Here is a 17,552-nt window from a genome sequence, read left to right as displayed (position 1 = left end):
TGGTCCTTCATAAAGTAAGAATGAGTACACAGTAAGCTTATTATACGGCCTTTTAAACGGAGAAATGATAGTACAAGGAAATTGCCGTATGCTTATCGTACGGCCTGCATAATCGAGTAAACTAAATTATATATTTGGAAATGGTTTGAAGGTCACACGAACTATAACGTGCAGATGGCGCTGTTAGTTATACGGGGGCTACACCGGCACGGGCAGGGACCACATTTTATGTTGCAATACCGCAAAGCCAGCACGCATCTGTGCATGAACAAGCATCAGAGAGCATAATTTTGATGAGGAATTGGTATACATGCTGTTGAGTATTTATATCAAATTGTGGTCATATAGGCGTTTTTATAACATTATTTGATCTGAACATGAAAATGTGTAGTGTATATGCAACTCGGTGATTCAGGTAAGCAATTTGAACGCGGCCATTTCACTGCCTTGTTGGCTACTTTTCAGTAGGGAGAGTAGCATTTCTTTGAAGCTCCGCTTTACGAAGCCTTGATGTGCTGTGTATATATTCTTTACCCGCCAACCGCCATGCCGTGTCCATGCGTTCTATTGTTCCGTCTCTGACCATCGAAGTAGTTTGATAGGTTACGTTGTTGCAGTCGGGTGTGTTTTATTCTTTGACATAAGAAACAGTCAATTGGAACTATAGCGAGCTTCGAAGGACTTGCAGTTTGTGTTAACCTGTATGTCATATTATGTTATAAATCCTCTGTATTCGTAAGCCGCGATATGTTGAATGATCGAAGAAGTTCAAATGTTTTACATTGTGCTTGTTCGCAGGAATCCGTTTGCAGAGTTATTAGTATTTGCGGCATATAAACCGTCTACGTGATTTAGTTTTCTGTTTACTGCACGGTGAACACAGACATCAGTTGGGAAATGGTCATGGAAGCCGCCCCAAGTCCTCAATGCGTAGGCCGTGAGTTCGTGCGGCAATACTACACATTGCTTAATAAAGCACCAGCACATCTTCATAGGTAAGATAATGTTCCAGCAATACAAAGCATTGTAAACTGTTGGTTGTTAGCGCAAAAGAATCGTCAACCCACAGATATCTCTCGAATACGTTGTTATTGAAGACTTCTTGGGGTTAGTGTAAGCAGTATCCACGACTTTCGGTTCTAGTGGTTAAACTAGGTAATAGCAGCTTTGCCATAAATAGAAGCTGTTCGTATTCAAGATATTTGTGCCTGTCATTTAAATTTTAAATGAAATAGAGAGTAACCCATTTTCCATACGAGTAAACCCATTGACTTCACGTAGATCTTTAAATAAATCCGGTTATGCCGTCTTCTTCGTATTTCTGCAACTGCTAAACGCAGAATTTTGTGCTTGGGAATGATTGATAATACTGGGCGTCTGTTTTGAAGTGCCAGCGTCTGGTTGTTTGTAGTTTTCCAACCATGTTCGTAACTAGCGATTGAACATGTTCATCACAGTAAGGTGTGGATTTACTGATAAACTAGCAAACTGTGTAGTTTAGAGATAGGTACAGAAATAGTTGTAGTCGGTACTGCAATTTGGACGCAGAAAACTGGGTTGTCTATCCTTGTTTTGCGACAAATCTTTTATTATTGAGGGTTAAATAAATGTTGCACTGATGTATTTGCTGAAGCCTTGGTACTTGAATTAAGAATCCTGTTAATGTTGGAGTCTTTGTATTGAATGGAAAAGTAACCTTTTTGTTGTAATTTTGAAACTTTGAAATAGGTGTCTTTTGTAAATGATGAATGCAGTTCATGTATTTGGAGGTGATGTGTGTACCACATTTTTGATGCTACATTTTAAGCAGAAGCTCATGTGTTTCCATGTGATCAGTGCCCTCACCTCTGTGACTTTCTTCTGTATACTCTCTAATTATATATTTGGTTAATTGATAGCAGATTTGCCATTTGAAATAAACACTAACTTGGTAGGTAGTTGTGCCACTTAAAAATTGCAGAAACATTGTGGAGGTTTGAAGAATGGAGGGAGGTAGACATAACCGTGTATAATAAATAGATAAGTGTCATGTTTCAGTGTCATCCACGATATGGTTTCATGTCTGATGTTTAAAAGACTTTACTTTTACTGGCTGCTTGATCATCAACAAAGTAAGTTCCTTAACACAATAGTTAGTCCTTAGCCACACAGTATTGTCTTTTAAAAAGGTACTGATCCCCAACTAAGTGCAACCTATTTGGTTACTGGGACTTTATCCTCCCTCTCCATTAGTTTTGGTTCTGCAGAACAATAATTCAAAACAGTTATATATCTGCACCACAGAAACAATATTTCAACAGTGCATCTGCGTAATTCATTCGGTCTGTAGTTGCATGAGCATTGGTTCAAAACTGGTTGCAGTTGGCTGCTGATTTTCCTAAATTCCTGCAAACTTCAAGTCTCATGTGTGCATAACGTTTCTGCATTGTTGCGTTACATTTTGCACTTGTTTATTATGTCTCATTTCATTTATATCTTGTGTGTCATTTGTGATTTTGATATTTTTTAAATATTTTTTTCTCCTGGTGTTCAGGGAAGGGGCTTCCATGAAGCTTTGTGAGAAAAGATAAATTTAATCAAATGAAGACAAAAAGCAAAAATAATTGTAATTTGATTTAAAAAGGTTCTTATCTTGCAAATTAAAGAAAAAACATTGATTATTAGTAAATTTTATCTTTTAAAAACCACTTTTCGACACTAAATGTATTACAGATATTTGGCATTATGTGGTTTTATTTCCCATATTCAGATAATTACAAATATTTCTACTACGGTTATCATTGAGCTGTAAACACTTTTGTTGTCTGTGTTCTAGACTGATGAGTATCTGTAATGACTTTCATAGTTCTGAGGACATTAGTGCAGTCCATTTTAGTTTGATCGTAGTTTACTGCCTCATTGACTGTCTTGAATCATTCATTTTCGGTTTCAATGCAAACAATGTAATTATTGTTTGTAATTAAGATTGGTTCCTGCGCTAAAACTGAATTATATAAATGGTGTGTAGGTATGAGGATACTAAATTAAAACAAAAACTGAAATTCTAATATCTAACTTAAAGATGTTGACTTGTAAATTCCTTGTTCTCAGTGTTCAGATTTAACTGAGCAGCAAGTTTCTAATATGTAGCCTTAGTACTTTTGTGGATTGCAATATGCAAGAACAATTGTCTTTATTGTAAACATGGGCTTCCACGTTCATTGTCACAGTCAGTAAAATTCTTCTGAGTGTAGGAACGAATGTTCAACTACTAAAAATTCCGTCATTTCGGCGACTTTTGCAAGACGCCTTTCTCAGGGTGTATTGTATTTATTCCAACATCTTGACGACTGTTGCAAGAATCCACCCTTAAGAAGGTTTCTTGCAATAGTCACCAAAATGTCAGAGTTTTATAGTTGACAATGCGATCCCAAACCGAGAAGAATTTTATTGACAATGCTCTTTAGTATTAAAACACAAGTAATTGTGATGAATGTGACAGATTGTAATAATTTTTCTCTTCAGTTGGCCCATGCTTAAAATGGATGTATTGATTGCTTTAATGGTTCCTCTGAATTGGCCGGAAAAGAAAAGGGCCAACACAATTTAGGGTCACTAACACTCTGTATACATGGCATAAATGGTATGTTAAAACTTGCCTGATGACATAGAACACTTCTTTTTTTCTGTTGCACTTGATTGATGTCATAGTGTTTTAACAGAAAGAGAGTAGATTGTAAGATTTGATGGACTGATCTGGGACCTAGCCTGAGGTCTTGGTTAAGTTGAAAGTTGATAGGTTTTTGTTTCTTGGCAAAGTTGGTGAGTGTTAGTAGGTAATCTTAACTGGTGTTGATGTATTGATCTGTAGAATAGCCAGTGTTGTGGGTTAGGTTGAGTCTTCAGTTTATCTAGAACTAGAGGGTAAGATTTTTTAAACTCTCGCTATTTCTGCATTCGGTGTGGGGAATTTTATGCAAACAATATGCTAATCGTTTAGGAACCATTGGGAAAGAAAATCCTCACTTGAACTTTGTTCTGTAAGATATAATATTTGTGATAGTCTGCAAGTAAAAAATACTATCACAAGATATTCATCGTCTTAATGTAACCCTTGTTAAATAAAGTGATACTCAAATGTCCTGACATGTGTAAACACATGACCTGGCAAAACCTTGGAAAGTGTATTAACAACAGTCAAATCTTGTATGACTGATAATGGACTTCCCCCTACTCTGTAATTAAGGTTATAAGGACCCAATACTCTGTTATTTCCAATGGAAAAACACAAAAAAAAATCCAAAATTATATTTGCTATGATCTGTCCTTCAGAGTAGTTATGTTATTGTGTGTGATTAACAAATGATCATCTCTGGACAATTCACAGTACTCCACATAAGGGCCTAAATCATTGTGCTGGAATATATTGATGTCTCAAATGATTTTAACCTGTTTTGGAGAGCCCATGCTCAAAAGAATCTGTTTGGAGTCTTATCAGATATTACAGATACTTTACTCAATTTACGAGTAAATTCACTTGTTTAAAACTGTGAAAAAGGTATTGATGTCCTTGTTGATCAGTAGTTATTGACTCCAAGATAATTATTTGCCCACATCGGTTATACAGCCATATGCAGAGTTTAAACATTTACTGCAAGGGCAGTGCTGCTTCTAACTTGTTTTGCAGCTGGTAAACAAGTACTGAAAGAAAGAGCAGCAGACTGACTTGTGTGTGTTGAAGAAATGACTCAAAGCATGTTTGTGTCAAATTTCTGATACGAGTAAAGTTGTCATCACTAAAGTTCAATAGTTATATGCCATAACCATAGGAATTTTGTCATGGCACGTTATATACAGCCAAAATTACAATGCAAGGTTAAACAAATCTGTCATTGAAATCGCTTTTCCAATATACTGGTGAACTGGAGGTGTCAGTGGAAATTTAAGGAATATTTAATCGAATCAATGTGGCAGAAGTTACCATTCCGAATACCTGTTTTGGCTGTGGACGCTATTGTAATTAAAATAGTTTGGTTAGTCAGTGGTTGGTGCTGTTACTGCCTCGGTCATTTTATTTTTAAATTAAGTGCAAGACTGATTAATCCCTGTTTTTGTGTGCTGTTATTAACCAGTCTTATCTTTTCCATGGCAATGTTCTGGTATAGATTTTATTTCTTTTTTGATTTAGTTGTCTTTATTCATCCAAAGATGGTTTCACAGTGATATAGGTTTTCTCAAGATACTACAGTGCCAATTAATAGGCCAAAATATAAAACATAGCATACATGCTATGCCTTAAGAGTATAGGGCTGGTAGCCTATGCAGATGGGACAGGTGACAAGGTTCTGTAGTAGCCTCTTTCATGTCTACCCACTGTTCTTGGGTCCTCTAAGTAATCTTGAATTCAGTGATATGCATTACTTGTGAAGAACTTTCTAGCTGCCTATGTAAATAAATGTATTTCATTAAACTTTTTCACTTCCTTTTGAAATTATACAATTTTATCCCCAACATAAAATACTCTTGTGTTTTGTTTGTTTTTTGAGGGTAAATGTAATTTCAAATGAGCTCTTGTTCCGTGATTATGAATATAACTATTAGTACAGTATTTATTAATATCTTGCCTGATGCCACAGAATGGTGTATGTACTCATTTGGTGCAGTAAGGATACCTAATTTTTTAAATAGCTATTATGTGAGACCCCAACCACTACTTTGTTATTGTTGTTATGATCCTTTCCGCAGTTTAAAAACTGTGTTCATGTTTTGTGCCTACAATTTCTCGAAAGGAGTCCCATTGCCAAGAAATAGAATGTGTGTAGGCATAGTATGTCACTCCAAGACATTGTTGCGAATTGATGCTAACATCGCAAGATGTAGCATGCTGCTCACATTGTGTTTGCCAATATTTTTGTTTAAACCGTGTTAGCTAACAATGTTTGACCGTAAAAATTTGTATTTGCTACACAATCTGTAGAATTATCTACACTTAAAGTGACACAGTTGCTTTCTCTTTTTATGCTGAAATGCAGGCTGTTCGCTTTCTTTCTGTTTAATGTTAATGTACTACATGGTGCCCAATTGTAAACATTCTTCAGGGTTTTGTTTGCTATCTCTTATAAGAGTTCTGATGTTTTAACAATGACTATGATGTTGCTGTTATTGGCAAAGAGAGCTTTTTCTCCATGTCTTACAGTGTCTGGAAAGTCACGGATATGTATTAAAAACAGAATTGTACGCAATACACTACCCTAAGGAACCCTAATGTTTATATATTTTTGGTCTGACAATTGTTTATTAAAAATTATCATCAGCAGACATGAACAATCTCCACCTTCTGCACCTTTTTTTCCAAGTAACGCTTGAACGACTCTTTCACTGTCCCTATTCTATCTACTGCTTCTACTTGGCACTTCTAGTTTGCTCAGTAAAATTTTATGAGCAACAGTGTAAAAACCCTTGGATATGTTTAAGAAAATGCTTGTAAAACAATTATCCCTATAAAGAGCTTAAAGTGCCAGTGAATTCTGCAGTGGCCAATATTGTACTTCTTCTGCATCTTTCATGAGTGTCTCAATTATTTTTGAGAATGAAGACAGCAGTGAGACTGGTGTGTAGTTTTCTTTGCTTTCTGCATTACCTTTCCTTAGCTTTGCATTCTCTTGATATTCTGGGAAAACACCTGAATTAAAAGATTAATTTATTATGCTTGTTATTGGGGCTTGTATGCTATCTACGCTTGCCTTCAGAACAGACAGGAATCTCACGTATGCCCACTGACTTCTTATTTTTTAATTGTCGTACTGTCTTCCAAACTTCAAGCTCTGTTGTTAGAAACATCACCATTGTGCTTGCAGTGTAAGTCATTTTGAGTACTACGTGTGTTCTACAGCTTCTCCTTAATACCAGAGAAATAATCATTTACAATATTTGCTAACTTTTCCAGTTTCTTGTTTTATAAGCTTGGTACACCATAGTATTTGTAAGAGTTGACCAATCCCAGTTGTAAGTGTCTGATGTCGTGGTCATAAGATGCCACATTTGTGGTTTTTTGTTGTCTTACATTCTGAACATTGAAAGCAAAATTGCAGCTACTTAGCTTTCCAGGTTATCCTCCATTAGGAACATGGGTGCACTAGGTAACTGTGATATGACTTTAAAATTATAGAGCACAGCATTCAGTAGTCCTTTTCTTGCAGCTTCTGTTTGGCAAATCTAGATTCTGGCTAGTGCCTAGCCATTATCATTGCACCATTTTATAGTGTCAATGCATGTTCTAATGCGTCAGTCCCCTGTTGCCAAATGAAACCTGCAAGAAAAGGATGACTAACTGCTGTGTTCTATCATTTGAAATACTTAGCTTTTATTTTCTGAATTATATATTGTCATTCAATGATTTTTCTTCCGCTAACAGTAGTCTCCTGTGTGTTTTGAACCTATGATAATACTCAAGGAAATGTGGATTAGTGCAGGTATTTTGCAAGGAACTGAGAAATTTTGTGTCTATGGGAACTTAACAATACCCACAATGATTCATTTATTTTAGTTACCTGTTTGTTGCAGTAGAAATGACTACATTTGAAACATTTTCCATGATTTTTTATTTTTACCATTTTTACACCATTTTTCTTGACGAATAAATCCGCTCCTGTTGTACTTGATTAAACCTTGATTTGGCTAATATCGTAATGACACGGGTTTCAGTATGCAAATCTCATCTTCAGGTGCTGCAGAAAACAAGGAAAAACTAAGAGGGTTGCGTTATAAAATTAATATTAAAAAGGGCCCATAAAAATGTGAACACAAAATTATACTTTGATTTCTTACAAGGAAGTTAAAAAACCCTCAAATTTATCAAGTAGCATGTGAGATCCCGTGCAGGTGAGGCAAGGGAATGTTCTTTGAGTCAGCCAGTACTATACTGTGTTAGTTACACGTTCCATAGAGCATTTGAATGATTCTTTATGGAAATGGTGTGAAATGAGTCAGTTTACAGGATGTGTGTACATGATTAGTGTCAGCATTAATGAAAACATTATTTCTAGTCATAGCTGTGCAATTACTGGCTACCAGTTTTTAAGTAAAAATTCATCAGTGGAATAGGAGTAGTTGTCCAGGAGAAATATTTTAAATTACATTTAAAACTTTCTTGGTTATATGTAAGATGGTTTATGTTCTGGGGCAAATGATCAAAGATTTTTGTCACTTCATATGAGCTCCTTTCTGAGGCACTGACAGCTTAACAGTGGGCAAATAAAGGTCATTTTACGTTCAAGTGTTGTAGATATGTGCAGCACTGCTCTTCTCAAACTGTGGATTGTTTTTGATGAATTTCATTAGCAAATATATGTATTTTGACACTACAGTTAAAATGCCTAGCTTCTAAAAAAGGTATGTATATGTCATCTGGGGTTAAATTGCATATTATTCTTACTGCTTGCTTTTGTACAATCAGTATGTTTTCCTAAGTAATAATTTACCCAGAAAATTATTCCGTGTGTCATTATTGAGTGGAAATATGCAAAATATGTCAGGAGATGATTGGTTTATTTCCAAGATAAGCAATTGTGTGAAGAGCAAAAGAAGCTGAGCTTCATTGTTTGAACTCAGTAGTACGCTCCTTCCAGTTAATCATCAGTGTGTACACCCAAAAATTTGGAGCATTCTACCTTATTTACGGTTTCCTGATGATTTGCTGCATCTGTTTTTGGTATGACTATTTGTTGTACAGAAATGAATGTAATGTTGTTGTCCCCCCCCCCCCCCCCCCCAAATGTTGGGAGAGTCAGTTTTTAGAGAACCACTTAATAATATGGAAATTGTAATTTACCAACTCTTCAGTTGCTTTCTCTCTAATGGGATGTATTATAACACTAGTCTCACTGGCTAAAACTACAAATTTTGCGTGCTGAATGTTGAGTGGAAGGTCATTCAAATATATAAAAGTAAAGGAGTGGACCCCCCCCCCCCCCCCCCCCCCCCCTTTTCCCCCTCTCCCTCCACTTCCTAAAATTTTCCACCTTTCTGACATTGTCTGAACTGCAAAGATTCGCATGGCACTCTGTTGACTAGTCTTGCTGGGCTTCTGCAATGTGCAGTGGACAGGGCACGTACATTTTAAGCTTCTTTTGAGGTTCACAGATAGGCATTCTACGGATTGTGTGTCACCATTGTAATGTTAGCCCATGTCTCGTATGTAGTAGTTCTGGTTGTGTCATAGGTTACATTAAGCTGGCAGTGTGTGCCTCTTTGTTGCTGCTTTCCTGCTTTTTCAGTTCAGCCCATTTTATCCGGTGTGATACTGGTTGACTCGGACAACTTTTTATGTCTCACCCACATTGCAGCTCGCATGCTACTTGATAAATTTGTTGGACTTTTTTTATATGACTGGTATGACATTATTGTATGCAATCAAGATATAACATGATATTCACATTTTTATGAGTCCTTTTTGGTGTTGATTAATTTTATGGAAATTCCTTTCAGTTTTCCTTGTTTTTTTGTTGCTTCTTCAAACGGTTTATATCCTGAAACTTGGGTCATGTGTACAATTCACTCGTGTAAAAATTTTGGCTGCAGTCATGAACATTCCGCAAATAGTACATTTTTTGCAATACTTGCTGTACATTATATAAGCCATATTGTCTATTTTTCATTAATAGAGCTTGTTAAGGCAATGTACAAAACTTTGTCTACAATCATAGGAAGCACCCTTTCTCACAAATGCAAAGAATTTGTTACAGGCTGTAATTATCAATGATCTGTGCTATGAGTAAAAGGGAAAGTAAATATAATAGATATTAATGACGAGCATACTGCAGAGAACACGACTCACTGATATGTAGGTTGCTATATGAAGGCTACATTGGAATGTATAAAAGCAGAGGATGGAAGAATTTGTTAGGAGAGGACGTATACAGAAAGTTTCACTCAAGGAACTGTTGGGACCTTGCTGTCCATATTGTCTATAATTGATGTGACAGACTATATTTATAGTAACCTTAGACTTTTGTGGATGATGCAGTGATATGTAATGAAGTACTGTCTGAAAAAAATCTGCACAAATAAGCAGTCTGATCTTGAACAGAATTCTAAGTGGCACAAATATTGACATTTTGCTTTTAATGTTCACAAATGTAAAATTGCGCACATCAAAAACTACAAAATTTTGACATTTTAAGACTGAGATATCAGTGAATCACAGTTGGAATTGATCAACTTGTACAAATACTAGGGTGTAACAGTTTGTGGAGGTTATGAAGTAGAATGACCATGAAGGCCTAGTAGTTAGTAACACAGGTGGCAGACATATGTTGATTAGTGGAGAAAGCATCACAGAGATGCTGAAAGACCTGAACCAGCTGACACTTGAATAATAATATGAAGCTATTCCTGTGAGTTGTGTGTTTCTTCCTAAATTGATGGTTGCAGTGGAATTTGAATGGATGTCGCTCACATTTGGAAGAATTGCAGCTCCTGGTCCAGGAGAAACCATCCTGCATTTACTTACAAGAAACACATCATAAAGTCACTGACACACCTGCATTATGGAGCTACCACGCATACCGGAAGGACGATACTAATGGAGACAGGACTAATGTTGGAGTGCCTGTTTTCATCACTGGCAGATGGCACTCCTCTTCTGTCCTGTACCTTCCCCCTAATGGTGCTTTGGATGCAGACGCACTGTCAGGCCTCTTCTGGGCACTCCCGTGCACATTCCTCCTTGTGGGAGACTTCAATGCACAGAATGTGCTGTGGGGCTCGGCTACTACTTGCTCCAGGGGTTGGACGATTAAGTGACTTGTCCATTCTGAGACTGGTTTCAGGCTCTCATAAGCCCATCCTCAGGTGTCGCAACTGTGCTGTGGCGCCCGAGCCCAGGGTGGATGTGTACTACAGTATCTGCCTTCTGAACATTGGCCAGATGACACACTTTTCCACGGCTACAGGTTTTTTTTTCAGCCATTGATCTTTGATTTTGTTCCCAGCTGTTGCAGACTCAGTTCAGTGGGGATTGGCTCCAGATTTACGTTCTAGTGACCACTTCCCATTGTGGATCTGTCTGCCGACTAGAGTGATAGCTGACAGGAGACCACACAGATGTATGATACAAAGGGCAAATCGGTTGCACCAGAGTCAACAGGCTATTTTTGAATAACAGGATAGTGCACAGAAGATGGTGGCCCATATCACTTGAGTCCCAGTGGGCTGCGGCAGAGTCCATCCCCTGGTCTAGTGACCACCTCAGAAGATGGCCTGTACCTTGGTGGAATGACGACTGTCGATTGGCAATCAGGTCTAGATGAACAGCTTTGCGGAACCTCAAACACTGTTCAATGACAGAAAATCTTCATGTTTTCAGATCTGCGAGAGCACATGTAAGGCGAGTGATGAAAGAATGGAAGAGGGCTTCCTGAAGCGAATTCACAACTTCCATTAATCGGTCCACTTCCACAGCGCAAGTTTGGGAATCAATAAGACCGATTTCAGGGAATGGTAGTACATGTTCCCTGCAGCCTTGTCAAGTAATGGGTGTCTTGGTGGGCACGCCAGAAGACATGGCTCAGGTTTTAGATGAACACGTCTTTACTGTTACTATGTCATCCAGACAAGCTCCTGCTTTTAACGTGTTCTGTAGGACTGCAGAGATGAGGAAGCTCAATTTCTTCCTGCATAATGAGGAAGTCTACAGCTTTCCATTCTCCATGTGGGAACTGGAGCCAGCTTTGTCTGCAGCTAGAGAAACTGCTCCAGGCCCTGATTAGATCAATTATGCAATACTTCGTCATCTGTGCCCTGAAGCGAAAAGACTGCTCTTGTTTTGTTTCAATAAGATCTGGTTTGGTGGACAGTACCCTACAACTTGAAAGTAGGCAATATTGATTCCTTTCTGGGAACCGGGCAGGGACCTTAGCGCCCCTAACAGTTACCGAAGTGTAACACTTACCAGTCATATGGGTAAGACTATTGAACGCGTAGTCAACTGTCGCCTCGTCTGGCTGCTCAGAATCCCAAGGTCACCTGAGATGCTCCCATTGGAGTTTCAGGTACTACTGTTCCCCTCTTGACAAGTTACCTGGTGGCGATGATGCAGGGGTCCATCTTATGCCGAAATCATTTGGTTTGTGTGTTCTTTGGCCTCAAAAAAGCATGTTGCACTACTTGGCGTACAACTTCCTTCGCCAACTTCATGAATTGGGACTACATGAACGTTTTGATATCACATTGACGATGCCATGTCTGACTGCTGTGTTCAGGAGAATGGGGCCCTCCAGGGCAGTGTCCTCAGTGTCATTGTTTGCCATTGCTATCAGTGGCATTTCCTCTGCAGTCAGGAGCCCTGTAATATGCTCTTTGTTTGTGGATTACTTTGCAATCTTTTACTCTTCCTGACACTTGTGCGGTTTTTGGGTTTATTATTTGACTCGAAATTAACTTGGCTCCCACACCTGAAAGATCAATGAACAGAGGGCTTCCAGTCATTAAATATTTTGAAATACTTCAGTGGAAAAACATGAGGAGCTGACAGATTCCGCCTCCTGCAATTTTATCGGGCATTTATTCAATCGCGCTTAGATTATGGTAGCATGATTATGGATTGGCCCGTCCTTCCTACCTCAGGATGTTAAGACGTGCTCCAACATGAGGGTTCAGGAATCAGCCCCACACGACCAAGCCGTTCAGGATACGTGCTACAGACTGTCTCAAAGATCTGGATCTCTTAGGCATTAAAATGCACAGCGAGGGATGGAACACATTCTTGCCTTGATTTGGCGATTTTAAGTTTGACACAGTACAAGAAAACTTGTACTTCAGATTTTGTTTTTACAATTTTCTTTTTGTCAATTTTATGTACATACCACAGTTTTATTGTTGTTTATGGAGGTGGATGCCAGCAAGAGAATGCTCTTGGTTGTTCTGGTGTTTTCCTTGATAGTTTTTAAAGTGAATCTCCTGGAACAGTTTACAAATTATTATGCGGAATTACATGCATTCTGATGGCACAGGAGAGGATTCAGTCATCACCGTACAATGTTTCTTTTCTGTTCTGTTCTGTCTCTTAGTGCACTGCAAGCATTTCACCATATGTATGCAGTAGACCCGCTGATTCAGCTTGTCCATGACTCCTTACAGAGGCTCCAACACCGTGGCAAGGTGGTGTTCTTTTGCTGGGTACCTGGCCACATTGGGATACGGGCAATGACATAGCTGCCAAGGAAGCATGTTGGGATGGTGCTCTCCATCAATGTCCCATCCCGTTGCACACCATCATCTCATTTTCTGACAGTCGCATCATGTGTCTGTGGGAGACTGAATGGTTGCAGCTGACAGACAACAAACTGCGATTGCTCAAATCAACTACAAAGGCTTGACGGACTTCATGTCAGCCTCACCGCTGGAAGGAGGTTCTGCTTACCAGACTGCGCATTGGGCATAGCCCTTTAACACATGGCTTCCTCCTCCACTGGGATGATCCACCAATTTGTGAAGTTTGTGGCATGCTGCTTTCCGTTCAGTATATTGGGATTACATGTGTCCTTTATACTGATCTTAAGGCAGCCCTCAGTCTCGATGAAAAGACGTGCCCACCATCCTTTCGGATACCGATTTCAGTGTTACCAGGGTGGTGAAATTTTGTGAACTGTCAGGCTTCATCCTTAAATTGGTGGGAAAGGGCGGCATACTTACGCACATTTGGGAACAGCCTTCATCTCCACCCATGAGATTAGCATGCTGACTTTTTCGTCAGGGCACTGATGAACATGATGTCGATCACCCCCCAACCCAAATAATAATAATAATAATAATAATAATAATAATAATAATAATAATACACACTAGGCAGAGATCAGAACAAACCAATACACAGAAGAAACCCACAAAACCAGCATGGCAACACAGGCTACAGATCAGAATAGAAAAACTGAGAAAAGACATCGGACAACTAACACAATTTATAAGAAATGAAATATCAGACAAAAAACGAAAAAGGTTAGGTAAAATCTCACAACAAGAAGCAATAGAGCAATTAGATGAAAAGAAGCAGAAATTACAAGCATTGGCCAAACGACTTAGAAGATACAAAAAAAGTGAAAATAGAAGGAAACAAAACCAAACATTCAACACAAACCAAAAGAGATTTTACCAAACAATAGATAACACACACATTAAAACAGACAATCCACCAAACACAACAGACATGGAACACTTCTGGAGCAACATATGGTCAAACCTGGTACAACATAACAGGCATGCACGGTGGATACAAGCAGAAACAGACACATACAAGATGATACCACAAATGCCTGAAGTGATAATTTTGCAACATGAAGTCACCCGAGCAATTAATTCTACACACAATTGGAAAGCCCCTGGAAATGATAAAATAGCAAATTACTGGCTAAAGAAGTTCACCTCAACACATTCACATCTAACTAAATTATTTAACAGTTACATTGCAGACCCATACACATTCCCTGATACACTTACACATGGAATAACTTATCTGAAACCTAAAGATCAAGCAGACACAGCAAACCCAGCTAAATATCGCCCCATAACATGCCTACCAACAATCTACAAAATATTAACTTCAGTCATTACACAGAAATTAATGACACATGCAACACAGAACAAAACTATAAATGAAGAACAAAAAGGCTGCTGCAAAGGAGCACGAGGATGTAAAGAGCAACTGATAATAGATACAGAGGTGACATATCAAGCTAAAACTAAACAAAGGTCGCTACACTACGCATACATTGATTACCAAAAAGCCTTTGATAGTGTACCCCACTCATGGTTACTACAGATATTGGAAATATACAAAGTAGATCCTAAATTCATACAGTTTCTAAACATAGTAATGAAAAACTGAAAAACCACACTTAATATTCAAACAAATTCAGATAACATCACATCACAGCCAATATAGATTAAGCGTGGAATATACCAAGGAGACTCATTAAGTCCTTTCTGGTTCTGTCTTGCTCTGAACCCACTATCCAAATGCTAAATAATACAAATTATGGATATAATATTACTGGAACATACCCACACAAAATCACACATTTGCTATATATGGATGATCTAAAACTACTGGCAGCAACCAATCAACAACTCAACCAATTACTAAGGATAACAGAAGTATTCAGCAATGATATAAATATGGCTTTTGGAACAGACAAATGTAAGAAAAATTGCATAGTCAAGGGAAAACATACTAAACAAGAAGATTACATATTGAATAACCACAGTGACTCCATAGAAGCGATGGAAAAAACAGATGCCTATAAATATCTAGGATACAGACAAAAAATAGGAATAGATAATACAAATATTAAAGAAGAACTAAAAGAAAAATATAGACAAAGGCTAACAAAAATACTGAAAACAGAATTGACAGCAAGAAACAAGACAAAAGCTATAAATACTTATGCTATACCAATATTGACCTACTCATGTGGAGTAGTGAAATGGAGTAACACAGACCTAGAAGCACTCAATACACTTACACGTTCACAATGCCACAAATATAGAGTACATCACATACATTCAGCAACAGAAAGATTCACATTAAGCATAAAGGAAGGAGGACGGGGATTCATCGACATAAAAAACCTACATTATGGACAAGTAGACAATTTAAGAAAATTCTTTCTAGAACGAGCAGAAACTAGCAAAATACACAAAGCAATCACTCATATAAATACATCGGCTACACCACTGCAATTTCATAACCACCTTTACAACCCTTTAGATCATGTAACATCAGCAGATACGAAGAAAGTAAATTGGAAAAAGAAAACACTACATGGCAAGCACCCGTATCATCTAACACAGCCACACATCGATCAAGACGCATCCAACACATGGCTAAGAAAAGGCAATATATACAGTGAGACGGAAGGATTCATGATTGCAATACAGGATCAAACAATAAACACCAGATATTACAGCAAGCATATTATTAAAGATCCCAATACCACAACAGATAAATGCAGACTTTGTAAACAACAAATAGAAACAGTAGATCACATAACAAGCGGATGTACAATACTAGCAAATACAGAATACCCCAGAAGACATGACAATGTAGCAAAAATAATACATCAACAACTTGCCATACAACATGAACTAATAAAACAACATGTTCCCATATACAAGTATGCACCACAAAATGTACTGGAGAATGATGAGTACAAATTATACTGGAACAGAACCATTATGACAGATAAAACAACACCACATAACAAACCTGACATCATACTCACCAATAAAAAGAAGAAATTAACACAACTAATCGAAATATCCATACCCAATACAACAAATATACAAAAGAAAACAGGAGAAAAAATTGAATAATACATCCAATTGGCTGAGGAAGTCAAGGACATGTGGCATCAGAATAAAGTTGACATCATACCAATCATACTATCAACTACAGGAGTCATACCACACAATATCCACCATTACATCAATACAATACAGCTACATCCAAACTTATATATACAATTACAGAAATCCGTAATTATTGATACATGTTCAATTACCCGAAAGTTCCTAAATGCAATATAACATATACCGTACAGTTAAAAGGAAGTGACGCTTGATCAAGGTCCGCGTCACATCCCATTTTTAACCAGACTTAACGTCTGAGAAAGTAAAGAAATAATAATAATACTAGCAGTAGTAGTAGTAGTAATCATCATCAATAATACACTCCCCCTCCAGACTTTTCAGCCTGAAAGGTATTATACTATGGTAACAATTTCTGCGACCGTTTGGGCTGCAGATTAATTGACTTGCACCATAGGGTGGTGGGGTGTCGGGTTTCGCTGGATAGGTCAAGAGTCCACTACACCCAGCAGTCGGCTACATGGGTAGCAGGGGCGGCTGTGTGACGTGGACTGGGCGGTTTTTTAGGTTAGAAGGCCTCGGTCAAGTACAGAAAGGGCAATAGCCTCAAAGGGTGCGGGGCAAAGTCAGGACATGTGGGGACCAAGCAGCAATCGGTATTGTAATTATAAACTGTCGAAGCTGCGTTGTTAAAGTACCAGAACTTAAAGCGCAGATAGAAAGCACCGAAGCTGAAATCGTTATAGGTACAGAAAGCTGGCTGAAGCCAGAGATAAATTCTGACAAAATTTTTACAAAGGCACAGACAGTGTTTAGAAAGGATAGATTGCATGCAACCGGTGGTGGCGTGTTTATTGCTGTTAGTAGTAGTTTATCCTGTAGTGAAATAGAAGTGGATAGTTCCTGTGAATTATTATGGGTGGAGGTTATACTCAACAGCCGCGCTAGGTTAATAATTGGCTCCTTTTGCTGACCTCCTGGCTCAGCAGCATTAGTGGCAGAACAACTGAGAGAAAATCTGGAATACATTTCACATAAATTTCCTCTGCATGTTATAGTCTTAGGTGGAGATTTCAATTTACCAGATATAGACTGGGACACTCAGATGTTTATGACAGCTGGTAGGGACAGAGCATCGAGTGACGTTATACTGAGAGCACTATCCGAAAATTACCTCGAGCAATTAAACAGAGAACTGACTTGTGTAGATA

At 38.2% G+C, this 17,552-nt stretch overlaps 1 protein-coding gene across 2 annotated transcripts in view; it reads left to right on the top strand.

Annotated features, from left to right (window-relative positions):
* Nucleotides 1-540: 540 nt before the first annotated feature.
* The window catches only part of LOC126475272 (ras GTPase-activating protein-binding protein 1), a 128,509-nt gene continuing 111,497 nt past the window's right edge, over nt 541-17,552 (top strand). Inside the window, exons 1-2 of one of the 2 annotated variants that reach the window (XM_050103013.1) lie at nt 541-701; nt 799-995. In XM_050103013.1, coding sequence (XP_049958970.1) covers nt 898-995 — 98 coding nt within the window. In that variant the 5' untranslated portion in view covers nt 541-701; nt 799-897. The remainder of the gene's footprint in view (nt 702-798; nt 996-17,552) is intronic. The other variant, XM_050103002.1, reaches the window with a different exon arrangement.

Source organism: Schistocerca serialis, chromosome 1 (assembly GCF_023864345.2).
Source record: "Schistocerca serialis cubense isolate TAMUIC-IGC-003099 chromosome 1, iqSchSeri2.2, whole genome shotgun sequence".
Taxonomy (NCBI): Eukaryota; Metazoa; Arthropoda; class Insecta; order Orthoptera; family Acrididae; genus Schistocerca; species Schistocerca serialis.
The sequence above is the reverse complement of the archived record's forward strand: the minus strand, read 5'-3'. Positions and strand labels throughout refer to the sequence as shown.